The sequence below is a fragment of the Columba livia genome, chromosome 1, assembly GCF_036013475.1.
Source record: "Columba livia isolate bColLiv1 breed racing homer chromosome 1, bColLiv1.pat.W.v2, whole genome shotgun sequence".
Lineage (NCBI taxonomy): Eukaryota > Metazoa > Chordata > Aves > Columbiformes > Columbidae > Columba > Columba livia.
The window spans coordinates 102,602,239-102,616,600 of record NC_088602.1 but is presented as its reverse complement, the minus strand read 5'-3'; the positions used below and the strand labels follow the sequence as shown (position 1 = coordinate 102,616,600).

General features: G+C 34.5%; 1 protein-coding gene across 24 annotated transcripts in view; it reads right to left on the bottom strand.

Annotated features, from left to right (window-relative positions):
• The window catches only part of DMD (dystrophin), a 1,272,535-nt gene that overhangs the window by 381,214 nt on the left and 876,959 nt on the right, over positions 1-14,362 (bottom strand). For all 24 annotated transcript variants that reach the window (XM_065049958.1, XM_065049956.1, XM_065049960.1 and 21 more), the window contains one exon: positions 13,435-13,599. In XM_065049958.1, the coding sequence (XP_064906030.1) occupies positions 13,435-13,599 (165 nt within the window). The remainder of the gene's footprint in view (positions 1-13,434; positions 13,600-14,362) is intronic.

Genomic DNA, 14,362 nt, shown 5'->3' with positions numbered 1-14,362 from the left:
ACAAGCAAATATATGAAATGTAAAAATCCAAAATAATTTGGAGGCTTTTAATTTCAAAAGTCTTAGCTTTGCACGTTCCCATTCATGGAGCAGTCTAACAAGCTAAACCACTGCAAAGAAGAATGGTCAGAGGAGACTTAATTAAAATACAAAATTCAGATACACCACAGTAACCACTGAATCTTGATGGCAGGTCAGACAGGAGTGTCAATGGCATTCTCAGTATTCACTTTAGTGGCCATATTGAGGTGGGATCTAATCCACCAGGCAAAAACATGCAGTTGCCAATATTTGAACTTCCTGAACAAGGACTTCAGTCTGTCTTGATAAAATTCAAGGAAATACAAGCTTGTACCTTTTTTTCTTTTTTTTTTTTTTTTTTTTTTTTTTTACCTACATAAGAGATTAAAAGGTTTGGTAACTTCCTGAATATTTTACTTATCTCTATACAGAAAGAAAATGCCCTGTGAATATCTAAATTACAGAATTTAACTTCACCTCCCTGTCTTAGGGTTTTATTAAAACAAACAAACCAACAAACCAAAAAAAACAAAACAAAAAGAAAAAAACACCAAATAAGTAATTTAATTTAAAGACCATTCTGTTAGTGGCTTAGGTAGAAGCTTAGTGTAAAACTGCTTTACTGCTAAAAATATTCTGTAACTAGAAGACAAGCAATTTTATGCACCTGCCTCTAAAACTGCCACTTTAATGAGTAAATAAAATAACCATTCCTTCCCCCATTATCCTAAATCACTGTTATTTTAAATGTGTGAGACACAAAGTATGATCCCAAGGCAGTGTTAGAAGCTGTCTTACTGGGGAAAAGAATACTGTGAGATTCATCCAGGTTTTTCAGGTAAAGTGCACAAGAGACAGCCATCTGATTTTAATGAGAGACTGAAAAATAGATGTAACTATAGTTCTTGACCTATGTGAACAATTTTCGAGATACCTTAGAGGAGAAACAATTATTTAACAGAAAAGAGCACTACACAGAGGACCTCTTCCTTCTGGAAGTGCAAGAATTCAATTTCAGAGTTCATAACTACTTTCTCAACCTATGAGTGCAGCATTTGTGCAGTTTGCAAAAAATGCAGACATCCTGTCTATTAAGACCTGGTGTTGTTTTTCATCATTCAACTCCTTGGAATACCTCTTATTCCTCTTATGGGAAAAGGGAAGGAAAGAAAACAAAAAGGAAATACTCCACAATGAAATGGAAATAAGCAGGTTTCAAAATCTACGTGATGGAAACAAAGTGGCTGAAACAGCAATTGCCACCACTTTGCAGACTGAAGGGATGTTTCTTCCAAAACACATTTTCCTGTTGGTTATCAGAAATTTGTGAGCTTGCTCTGTACATTTAGAGGAGATGAAATATAGTATTTTTTCCCCACACAGAGAAGTCAGTATCTATCCATCACAGCTGTCTGTGGAAATTTCCTGGAGGTACTGAAGATAGATTAAATTATTAGCTGTAAACACATGACCTGCAGATACAGCATATGAAAACAATTTGGCTATGGTGGTCATACACCAATAAAACACAGTTAATCATCCAGTTGGACTGTGAAAAGGCCCTGTAAGAATAAATGTTTGAGACTAGATATAATTCAGAATACTCTGTTTTGAGGCTGGACAGGACACAGGATGAAACAGCTGCTCCTGTTCCACCTAGACTGCAGACTCTGTCTTAGTTTCAGTACATAATGTAAGAGAGATAATAACAAACCCAGGAGAACTGACACAGAAGGAAATTTGGCAGAAAAATATAACGAGAAATTATTGTGAGAAAATAAGGAAAGTCCCAATAATTTTACAAGCTCTCAGTTATATGCTCTTTTTGATGCTGAAGGACAGCAGCTTAAGAGGAAGAAAAGTTACTTAGATTGTCACAGTAGCAGATCTGGACTACCACCACAGGCAACTTGACTGCCAAGAGAAATTTGGTTATAAAAGTACTGAGTCACAAAAAATATTTATTTCCTCTTGTAAACAGGAAAGAAAGAAATCAGAATTTCTTCTCTTTCATTGCAGAGGTGATGACAGTTGAAATAAACTGAATTACAAATTATTTAACTTGGGAGGGAGACACTTACTTATTTGGTCATTTAGTTCTCAGTTGTTTATTCTTCTTTCTCTTAGGTCAGGGCTTATATGCAAATTTTACTCCTGTTTTCAACTTCAGTAAATAAAGAATTATTTTTAGAGGAGTTTCTGTCTACAAAAGGAAATTAGAAAAAATCAAAATATACTACTGTTCTAACATTGGTTTGTTGATTGTAATATGTTTTCAGATATGCCCATCTTCTTTTATTAGTCTTTAATACATCATTTAAAAGAAATTTTCACGAGGATATATCTCTGTAGTTCATCTTCCAATAGTTACAGTGGCATATGTTACTGCAAGTAATGGTAAAGATTGCTCCTCCAGTTTGTTGCTTCAGCAGCAGATGCAGGGGTAGATATCAGTAAATGGAACTGATATTCTTACAGTTTGGAAAATACGTACTTTGCTAATTTCTGACTGCTTGGTGTGGAACTGCAAATGACTAAGTTATATTCACAATCTGGGTGGTGACACTTAAAAAAAAAAAAAAAAACAAACAAAAACCCTACATTTCTATGAGCAAATATGTTATCAGAAGTTTAACTTTTTAAAAATTTCACCCATTCATTTCACCCTGAATGAGGAAAAATCTAATTACTAAGTAAAAAATGAGAAAACCTAGTGAGAAAAAGTGCCCAGTGTTCAACAGTCACAGCACAGATTTACATGGATGTACTGAGTATGGCTGGGATTAAATTAATTTTCTTCACAGCAGCCCCTATGGTGCTATGTTTTGCATTTATGATAAAAACAGTGCTGATAACACAGGAATGTTTTAGTTATTGCTGAGCAGTGCTTACACAGAGTCAAGACCTCTTCTGTTTCTCACACTGTGCCACCAGCAAATAGGCTGGGGGTGCACAAGAAGCTGGGAGGGGACACAGCTGGGACAGCTGACCAAAGGGATATTCCATACCATGTGATCTCGTGTTCAACAATAAAAGCTGTGGGAAAGAAGAAGGAAAGGGTGACATTCAGGGTGATGGTGTTTGTCTTACCAAGTAACCGCTACTCTTGATGGAGCCCAAGCGCCTTGTTTTGTTTTGCTTGCATGGGCAGCTTTGCTTTAACTATCAAACTTTGTCTTAACCCATGAGTTTTCTCACTTTTGCCCTTCTGATACTACCTCCCCATCCCACTGGGGGCAGTGTGTGAGTGGTTGTGTGGGGCTGAGCTGTCTACCGGGGTTAATCCACAGCCATGGTTTAGAAAGACTTCTGACCCACCAGTACTCATTTTTCACTGCAGAATTTGCAATATCTAACAGGTTGACTCTCTTTACAACAGTATCTCACAAGAGATATGTGCCCAATATCTCAAAGCTACATTTACTTGGAATTTAGCACAAGATCTGGAACAGTATAGACTGTTTTCCACATTATCACTAACTTTAGTGTTAGAAGGAACTAAGATTCTTTTAGGTGTATGTTTTTTGTATTTACTCAAAACATAAATAAAAATATTTTTTACACAAATATCAATTAAATTAATATAGATCAAGTCAAACTTGTTCAAATCTCTATCAAATACCAACAATTCAATTTGTTATTAAAGTATACAAAAATTAGAAGCTATACATTCCCTGCTCCGAATATTTATTAGGTAGCAATCAATTCAAATCAAATTAAATCAAAGCTAATAGGACCTTCTGTAGATATAAGCAGCCATTTGTATGGGCAGTTCTTCTGCTTCCAGTATTTTATAATTTTATGTGGTCAGCAGAGCAAAATATATAATCTTAATGAAGAGGAGTTACTGTTTAATAAATAACACGCATTATCCAGAAGAAGAATGATGAAGAACTTTCAAGAATTGGGTTTTCAAGAGAAAGAAGAATTTCTGCTTAGATAAGAGCACATGAAAAAGAACACAAACTGGAAGAATCTTAGAAAACTGTGTTTTCTGAATAGGACAGGAAATATTCTATCTCTAAAACCCTACCTACACTGAAGCAAGCTATAGTTTTGGTATTGGCTTCACTAGAAACTTGGTAATTTGCTCTGTCATTTCTATAAGTTTCCTTGCTTCCTTGTTTTTGTGGGGGGTGTTTAATAGAGGTTTGGATACAGACTGCTTAAAATCTAAATGTTCAAAGTTGACAAGGAAAACTTTGAGTAGGTTGCTTCTCAAAGTCCCATAAAAAGATTTCTGGAAAGAGCAATAGTTGATTTATGCATAGAATATCAATCTCTAGGTTCTGTGAGTTGATTAAATTGACATTTAGTGCAGATCTTAATAATACATTGAAAATAGGAGCAGTTTAAATAATCAAACAATATTTCATCATCAGAAGTTTTCACAGTTCAGCCTTTTGTTAAATCAGAAAACAAATGTCAGAATACAGTGGGATGTCTGGGGTACGTATTCCTTACTTGTTCATGTGGATAAATTATACTGCCTCTCATTGCATATAAAGACTACTAATTTAAAAGGATGTTTGCAAAATGAAAGGGTAAAAGTATAAATAAATAGTTAAAATCTGACTTATCAGCCTAGCTTGTCAAGCAGACACTGACAAGTGAAGGCTGACGGAACGAAAAATACAGCAATGTCCAGTTAGTACTTTTATTCTCTTGTGTGGGTGAATTTTATTTGTCTACAATTAGGTTTGCTGCTCCTCAGTCATGCTCCTCTCTTATGTTCTGACTGGAGGTTGTTGAGTATATAATGAAGTGATTGACAAGAGTTGACAGCTTTCCTATTGTCATTCAAAGCTTATCAAGGAAAAACGCCAAATACAAGTAATTTTTTAAGAATAAAATTATTCTGTTTTTTAAGGATGGCCTATTTTTATCTGCCAAAAATGAACACAATATGTTATTTTAAATATATGGCAAGTGATCACCATAGACGGTAAATAGGTATTAATACTACACCAAGAGACACTTCAAAGCTTCTTTAGCAGTGTAGGCAAAAATCAAGGTTGTGTAAACCTTTGAAAAGTCAGTTATAGAGGAGTACAGAAGGGGTGAGTGACGACCCAGAAGGTAAACTCCCACTGAGCGAGCAGGGGGAAAGGACCAGTGAGATTGCAAGATGATTTGGAGGCAAGGTGGATGAAAAGCATAAAGTGGGTTTTAATATTGTCTAGAGAAGAAGATTTGGAAGAGTTTAGAAGGATTTCAGTGAGCTAGAAGTGGGATCAGGAATTTCTGCGTTTTGTCAACTCTTTCCCTGTTCAGAGCGTCATTTCTCCATTCATTCCTGAAAGTGCAAGCACTCACATTTCTATTCATCCGCTCTGTGTCCTCATAATTTATAATCACTTGAGTCTCCCACAATCCTCCTGGAAAAGTGTCTTCCAGGGCAAATAGCAGTGCTTGAACAAAGACTCAGAGAAATTCAGAGGATGTGCAGCTTTAACCTCCTCCTATGGTCAGAGGAAGTATGGTGACCCCTAGGGCTTTTAGGAGGCAGAGGAGCAGGCACTACTACTTCCCAGCTCCCCTCCACACTCTCTTCTCCCCATAACCTTCATTCCACCCAGCACAACCTGAGCTCTCCTGAAGAAGTAAGGAGCACATCAACAGACATTTTTAGAATGTGTAGGATAGCATTGTCTCTTCAGGTTGGAAAAGAGCACCTCCAGTTCCTCCTATAACAGCGGGGGAACTGGAATTAGACTCAGTATCTCAAGCCACTTGACCCCAAAAAGTAAATCATTGCAATGGCAAAGAATTTGTGGAAGTAAAGTATTATATGCAAATAAACCCCAGAAAAATGTATTCAGTGTATGTATGTATGTATGTATGTATGTATGCAGAGAAGAAAATATGCTGTTTTACACACACTTTGATCCAAACTAGTTAATGGATTCTTTGACTGATTTCAAAATATTTATTCTACAATCAAAATCTAAGTGTAGATTTTGAGAATATAATAGATAACTTAGAAGGTGAAACAGCACTTAAACCACAGAATTTAACAAAACCTTAGCCATGAAACTACAATCACAAGACCTGTATGCCTAACAGATCATGTTAGCCACAGTGCAGATCACAGCTCACTGTTGAAAATTAAGGGGGTGAAATTCAGGCAAAGAGATTCCATCAAAAAGGATTTTTACCAGACACTCACTGTCCATCTGGCCAACTGTTATCAAGGTCTTTCACATATGACCAGTGAATCTCTAGCTTACCAAGAGATCCAGAACAGGCCAAAGGCATTTGTCCTGAAGTGCTCTACTACCTTTAGCTGCTCACCTCTGGTAAGCAGACTTTGTTTTCACAGGGTTATGCACAAAAGGTAACAATTCTCAGAATAATATATTTATGCACTGAATCAGACAAGTTCAAAAAGACAACGTGAAAACGAAATTACAGCATTCTGCTCAACATTAAGTTCTAGTTATACAATTCTGGCTGCAACTCTGTATTAGTTCCTCGGATGAAGAAATAACGCTATTTTGAAATAATTTATATTTGCTCTTTAGACAAACGTTTAAATAAAAGATTAAAATACTCTGAATTTTTTGTATTTGTTTTTTCAAAGTACTGCAAGCTATGTGTTTTGGCATTTCCTTTAAAAAATGTACTTAAACTCAGTTAACATAAAGAAACTCAGGAGAAATATTTTCAACCTGAAATTCACTTGAGAGGAGATAGCCTGGGAATTTTTTTAAAAAAATCCACTATTCAACCAGTTTTCATAGGTAACCAAGAAAATAAAATGTTTTTCTTACTTATTTTTGTGCAATATGAGCTGGTAACTTCTAGTATTCCCTCACTGAAGTGCTGTTTGTTACACTAGAAGTACTGTGTGGGAATCAGAGCTAAAATGCACCTCATGAAATTATTTTCAAGATTACTTTGTTGGGTGTTTAAACACAGAATTTACTTATATGCATTTACTTACCATTTTCTTAACAAGTGTTAATTTGTATTTTCAGGTTACTAGGCTGTAAACATATTTTCATTTTTAGATTCCATTCATAAGGGACCTTTCCAGCCCATTTTTTCTTTATGCAATTTGCTTGTACAGCTATATGGGTTTCTGAATGATTGCTCAAAGCTGTATGTAGTGGTGGCAATGACCCGGCACACCACAGCTAGAGATTCCATTCTGTGGCCAAAAATTGCAAAATCACACTCCAATTACATAACTAGAGACACCTTAATGGTAATTACACAAGCAAAACCCAGCAGTCACAACATCCTACAAATAACGATTTTGACAAGAGATGCGAAATGTTCCTACCAACACAGGTTAGATTTTGTTACTCACCACATTTTTTTCTATTTCAAGGAGTACCAAAAAGTGAATTCTTGGAAAAGAGACTGTTTATGGGGAACTTATGCACAAGAGAGAAAAATTCTTGTGATGAAATATATAGGCAGTAAAACAAAATTCTACAAACTCATATAAATTTGATTTTTGCTCTTTCTTTTCCACATCTTTCTTCCTGCAATCAGTTTGGCACTACTCCAGCTGTGTTAAAACTGACAAAATTTTGTAGATTATAACCTACAATGAGCTAGTAGTAATCGACAACCAGTTAGTGGTATTTTCTATTGTGAATAAGGCTACTGAGTTAAATAATAATATTTGAAAAGTGTTTCAGTAGACTAATATTTATCATATATCAAAAGTACTAGCTATTTGTTTTCTTGCTTAACAAAGGTGGTTTTCTCTGGACTGCACTTCTGGACACAAAAGAAAAAGAAGAATCAGCATGTTTATTATGCTAATTGAGCAGGACTGAAGAAATCTGTGAAGTTAAATTTTACAGAAGTCTTAGATGCTTATCTTTATAAAAATACTGACCCACAGATTTCAAAAAGTAAATACCAAAGCAAATAATCTGTAGTACCGGCTAAAAAATAGCATTAAGTAGAAACATATTAACACTAGCCTAATTTGACGCTTACTTATCTCTCCCTTACTAGATAATATACTTGCAATTCTTTACATATTTGGGTTTCTAAAAGTTATTTTAGCTAATTATTTCTTGTTGACTATGTCACAACACAATAAAACTTGTGTACACATGTGTACACACATGTAGATTTTGGATATAAGTGGTTTGGCTTTTGACTGTAAAAAACCTTTAACTCCTGCCAAAGGTATTTCTTTAAAGCCTTAGCACTACACAAATGTTACACAGATTACATTTTAAAAGTGCAATCCGACTGTAACAGATTGCAGAATGTTAATTTTATCTTAGTCACAGTTGCAGTAGGTTGTGATAGGAAAGCTTTTACTTCTGTTTTGTCTTATCCAGCCACTTTGATATTTATATATTTAAGAAAGCCCTACTATTTTAGTTCTCTTAGACTGATACTTGACTTCTGAATCTAACAATTCTTTAAAGCCTTCTGGGGTTCCTGTGGTAAGCAACAGTGAATCAAAATTCTGAAGGACTTGGGGTTCTATCATATATAGACTTGGGATTAAACAGGACTATGAGGAAATAAATATTTAGAGGAAAAATAAATTGAGAGAAATCAGGATAAAAAGTTAGACTGAAGGTATTTTCTTAAGCTGTCAAACAACTAGTGAAGCATCACTTGTTATCCTCCCTTCCAGGATTCCCCTTATTCTTTTTCTTGCAGGTGCAGTAAATAAATCTCAGCAGAACAGTTAGTAGGAGAAAATAAAGGTCAGTGCTCACACAAGTTCCTTTAGCCATAATTCTGGAGCTCCATAGATTGTTGATGCCGTAGGCAAAGCTGTTTCAAAGTGTAAAGTATAGGTCTATAACCACATGTTCAGAATAGCATATCCCTAAATGGTTTAAGTATATTAAAGTTGGATGGCTGGATCAGAATAAATACATTTCAAAGTGCTCATGTAGGTCCTTAAATATTCCATTACAGAAGCAATGCAGAAGCAACTATACCTTCCATTATAGCAACATTTGCCACTTACTTAGACTCTGATTAGCTAACTTAGCCACAATAACCTTGTGATTAAAGATAACCACTTTATTATCAGGACCACAAAAATAATTGCTTTGACCGTAACAATAATTACTTTTTGAAGTGATACTCATTAGACACTCTGTATTTGCTTTCTTATCTGAATTAGAACAACAGTAACGATGGTTAACAGAGTTTAGAAGAAAACTTCATTACTGCCTATGAATGCAATACTGGAGCTCTCTCTAATTTGGTAAACAAAGCAATGACAGAAAGACAGAACTGAATGAACTCAGTTGAGGAAAAATGTGCAGGTTTTTAACTCAACTGTTGAAGTAATTTACCACAGGATGTGAGGACTGTCCATATCTGGAAATTAGAAACCAGTCTTCTTGTGGTTGGTTTCCTTTCGAGAAAGGTGTGTTGCAGTTCAAGTAGGAAATAATTCAGACAACTGAAAGCATTACTTCATAGAGCAGGTCTGACTGGATGATCAGAGCAGTATCTGCTGACCTCAAATTGAACTAACCGTACTAATTCTATGCACATTTCTGAGAGATGACAAATAGTTGCCTGTTCAAAGTCAGCTGCAGGTTTGCCATATATCATGCAATAGCTAGAACAGGTCTTTCATATAAAAATGTCATATTCCAACAGTATATGATGGCTCATTTTAGAGACTCTTGTTTATCTTAATGTTTATCACAAAAAGTATATTTGACAGAATGTTGGTCAATGATGTCTAGGTTAAAGAGAAAAGTAAAGACCACCTTAGAATTTCGTTCATGTCTGCACCTCAGTAACTGCTAGGCAGCTTGCTTTGATGTTAGTCTAGTATCTGCTACTGTTAGATGGATATCCTCCTCTCCATACATTTCTAGCCTAAAGAATTGCCAAGGTACCATGGAAAATATATCTCAAAATACTGTGAAAATGCCACAGATTTGAAAGAAGCAAAGCTATGCTCAGAGAGGCCACCAAACAAGGCAGACGTGGAGCTGCTGCTCTTTGGAACCACATCCAGACAGATCTGAAAAGGCTAAATAAAACTTCCTTACATCAAAAATCTCATCGCATATTATCCATGTTGTCCTGCGGGACCACAGCTTAGCACTGGGAGGATATGGTTGCATTAACAGTTGCAAAGCATCCATGACTTCTTAGGATTCAGGTTTACTCATGTCACTAAGAACTAGGACAATATGACCAGCAAAACCATTAAATTTGAATGCTAAGGAGTTACAAAATGCACATCTTTAGCTCTGGATTTTTATTTACAGAGTGAAAAATGTCACTCAACATAACTGAAAGCAGGATTAAGAAAGTGGGCTTCACTCTAGCCATATGTTACCAGTACTGAGAGAATTACTGATAAAAAACAAAGTATTGGCGTGTAAAAAACAACCACAAAGTAAGAGCTGAATTTCAATATGTCCACACAGAAGGTGTCTCCTGACATGTCTATATCCAATGGCTATGGCTACAACACCAATAACCTGGACATCAGTGCTGGCAGAAGATGTGCTGTAAACAAAATTGCAGTGTTAAGTATTTCTATCTTTTTATATGTTATAATGTAGACAATTTTTGTAGTATTTTCTTTGTACCATTTTGTAAAATAAGGAAATTCATGCTGATTTCATCAAAGTTTGTGAAGGATAAATACTAAATCATGCAAAATAGCTATCAGAATGAGAATAACTCCAGGTCAAAGAGCAAATCTACAGATTTCGTACTGTTAGCTTGGAAAACTAGAAAAGTCCAAAGACTTTTAGACACAATATGAAATATATTTTAGCTGCATGAGAAGCTACATTGAAGGTACATTGCAAACCCAGAAGTGTTCCAGTGGTCACAAGCAGCAGTAGAGTCAACAGATTCTTGAAGATGCGGATTTTCTGCCTTCCCTATCCAATATACATAGGTATTTCACAGCAGCAGTCTGTATTATGCTATTATTAAGAAGAGAGATTATATCAATGTGGTAAAAAAAAAAAATATTCAACACCTACAAATAAATAAGTTATGTCTCAATACTTCAGACTGGTAGCTTGCAAATATGCATTTTAATGTTTTTTTTTTTATTTGGACTTTATTCTCTTAATCTTTGTTTACAGAAGAAAACTGTAATTAAGGATTAATAACATGAGCAAAGCAAATAGTGCTACAGTTGTTTTTTAAACCCTGGGAATAGAGAATCCTTTCTCTTATTTATTAAATGAGAAATGAGTGAGTTATTAAATCCTACTTGGGATTTTAGAAACTAACACTAAAATTTATGGTGCCTAAATGAAGACCTGGGTTCTAACCATGGCACTGTGGACTCTAAACAATGGTTAAGAAAATTACAAATACAAATTATATTGTCATATATATGTGAGGGTTTCCTGAGTCATGCTGTCATGTGGATAGTAATTTAAAAATACACATAAACATCATAATCACATCAACAATGATTCAAGAGCACATGTATTCACATGCTTGACCTAATCAACACAGACAGCATGTTAGAATGGATATGAAATCTGGGGTTGAAGTTGAGTATAATATGTAATATTGTCAAAAATAGGCAGCTTTTCTAAATAACATCTACTCTCTTTTGCTGTGTGTTTTGTTATGATTCACAGTCTCAAACCTCTTACTATGTTTATTCTTAACCTTGAAAAAGTTATAAGAACCTGATTTGCCTTCAGAGATAATTAATAAAGAGTCTTTAATTTAAGAGATTCTCTCCTTGAAAATTATAGTCTGGGTAAGCCATCAGGCAAAAAGCTTTTAAGATGTTAAACCTACATCTTTTAGAGACAATGCAGATACATAAGAGGCAGATAAAAGTTAACACGCTTCATGTGCTCACAGTCCTTACAACAGTATAAACAACTAGCTATTACATCTTAAATCAAAACTGGTCAATCTAAGTGATCTAAATTTAACCATGAAATAAATATGGTAGGATCTTTCCCAGAGAGAAAATATATTTGCCTTTCTTTGGAGTTCTTAGTTGTTCCCTCACCTCTCTCGACATATATGATTTCCTCTCACCACTTCAGGACTACAGATTATTTTTTTTTTCTGTTCTTTCAACAGTTATTCAGAAATGTTCTTATCACATCACCATAAGAGGACCGAAAGAGCCAAAGACAATATTTCTTTCACAAGCAGTATGAAAAGCAATACACTTATAACTTGCAGCAATTTAGCCCTGCTTTTATTTTATATAAACTCCAATAGTGTCATTATTCTAGAAATAAAGGAAACAGAATGGAAACATATAAGCAAAGGAAAGATAAATCAATGAAAATTTTTTGTTAAAATACAGGAAATAAAGATCGATAATTTTCTTGAAAGCGAAATTCCATCACTCATTCAGTATGTATACAGACATATCCAAAGAGCTATATTAATTTTATCTTTTAAAAAGGGAATTAATACTATTGTTGAACTCAGTCTGTCAATTATAGGACTGCAACAGGATGTGAGATTGACTGTTTTATATAATGGGATTGTATGACATAAAGAGTTTTGGCGTTAAAAATAGTTCCTTAAAAGACACTAAGTTAATAAAAGTACTCAACAAATTCACACATCTTCAGAAGCAGGAATCATTCCGTTTCATGCAAGGCAAAAAAAGGTTTAAATATTTACAATTGTTTCATTTTTCATGAAAATTGCATCATCAAAATCAATACAAAACGGTGTGTTCTGTTTAATATTCATCTAAGTGAAAAAGATGCTCAGCAAGTACAAACCAAAGAAATTTCATGGATTTCAATAAGCTATTGTATTTTAAAAATTTCTCCAGTTTATGTGAAGATAAGCTCATATATGCCTAGACAGAAAAAGCAATGCCAAAAGGTCTGAGTAAACAGCCACCAGGCCAGTTGATTCTAATCAGTATTTCTCATCCTTAATTTCTCTGACCGCACCCACTCCATATACAGGCATTTTTTAATGACTAATTAAATATCAAGGATCAGATTACAAATTTTTAATCACAATTACAAGACAATCAGCTTTATTGACTACTGGAATGTTATGTGTGCAGTTAGATATCTTTCTTGCACTGAGAATAATTATATGGCCCTAATTATTCTGATCTTGACAGTCATATTAACTTGAATGAAATAGCATAAATGGCCCAACACTGTTACTGGAATTTTAGTTAGCTTTGTATTAAAATTATTTGCTCTACCAATGTTGGGGTCTATTTTTTCATGGATATGATATGACAAAAATAATATATCATATTTATATTTTACCTTGGAACCATCGGTTCTAAACTGTCCTATCACTGGAAACCACTTATGGAAAATAAAGTTTTCCTTAATTCATAGAACTTCTGAGGATTATTGCTGACTTCTGTCTCAAAGCTATATTATTAATACGAATCATACAGCTGATTCTACAACTGACTTTTTGACCACTAAGTATCCTGATCCTTTTTTAAAATGGAATACATTTTACCTTAATATCAAAAGCTCCCGGCTGACCCACTTTGTTATAAAGCTCCAGCTGGTTCTTGACAGGCGTTACCCACAATATCACCTGATTAAGTTGTTGATCAAGTTCAACAAAATCCTTTAACAGAATCTCTATTTCTTTTTGTTTCTCTGGAAGACCTTTGGACACCTGAAAAAAATATCAGAAGCCATTTTTTTGGTGAAAAAAAAAAGTAACATAAAGCAATTTAACACTACACATATATATACTTTATATAAGTGTTAAAATACAATTTTTATACACCGGTAGGAGGAAGAGAAGAAATGAGTAGACTCATCAAATTATTACAGTATGTATCTTGTTAATCAGTCAAAACACACTCTTTCCTAATGAAAACAAAAAACCCACAGAGAAAAACTTCCACCTCACAAAAGAAAACAAACAAAACCAATATCATCAGGCTTCTTGTTGTTCCACAAATTCCACTCATAGTACATAAGAAAAAAAAAATGTTATTCCAGTATATGAAACTGTTTTTATAAAGTTTTAATTTTATTCAGGTAAAGTGATAGTGAAAATAAGATATTTATCATTTGAATGATATCTAACCTTTCTTGACCTCTTGAATCCAGGTTATATAAGCATACATTTTCTTATGAGGTGTTTATAGTTGCCAGTTGAATTCAAATATGCATGAGCAGACATGTACAGTGAAGAAAAATAATGAATAAATATATCACCAATACTGATTGGACCACTTGGTTCCCTGATTCGCATTCAAAGCAGTCAGATTTTTAACTAAGCACATTCTTCTGTGCCAACAATCCTAGAAATTAAGAATCAGTGAATGGCATAGTTCAAATCCAACAGCACTGAATCACTTGGAGTAAATATAGGAACAGGTTGGAAATAAATAAGCCAACACAAAGCTCCATGCTGTCCTCCCCAGATT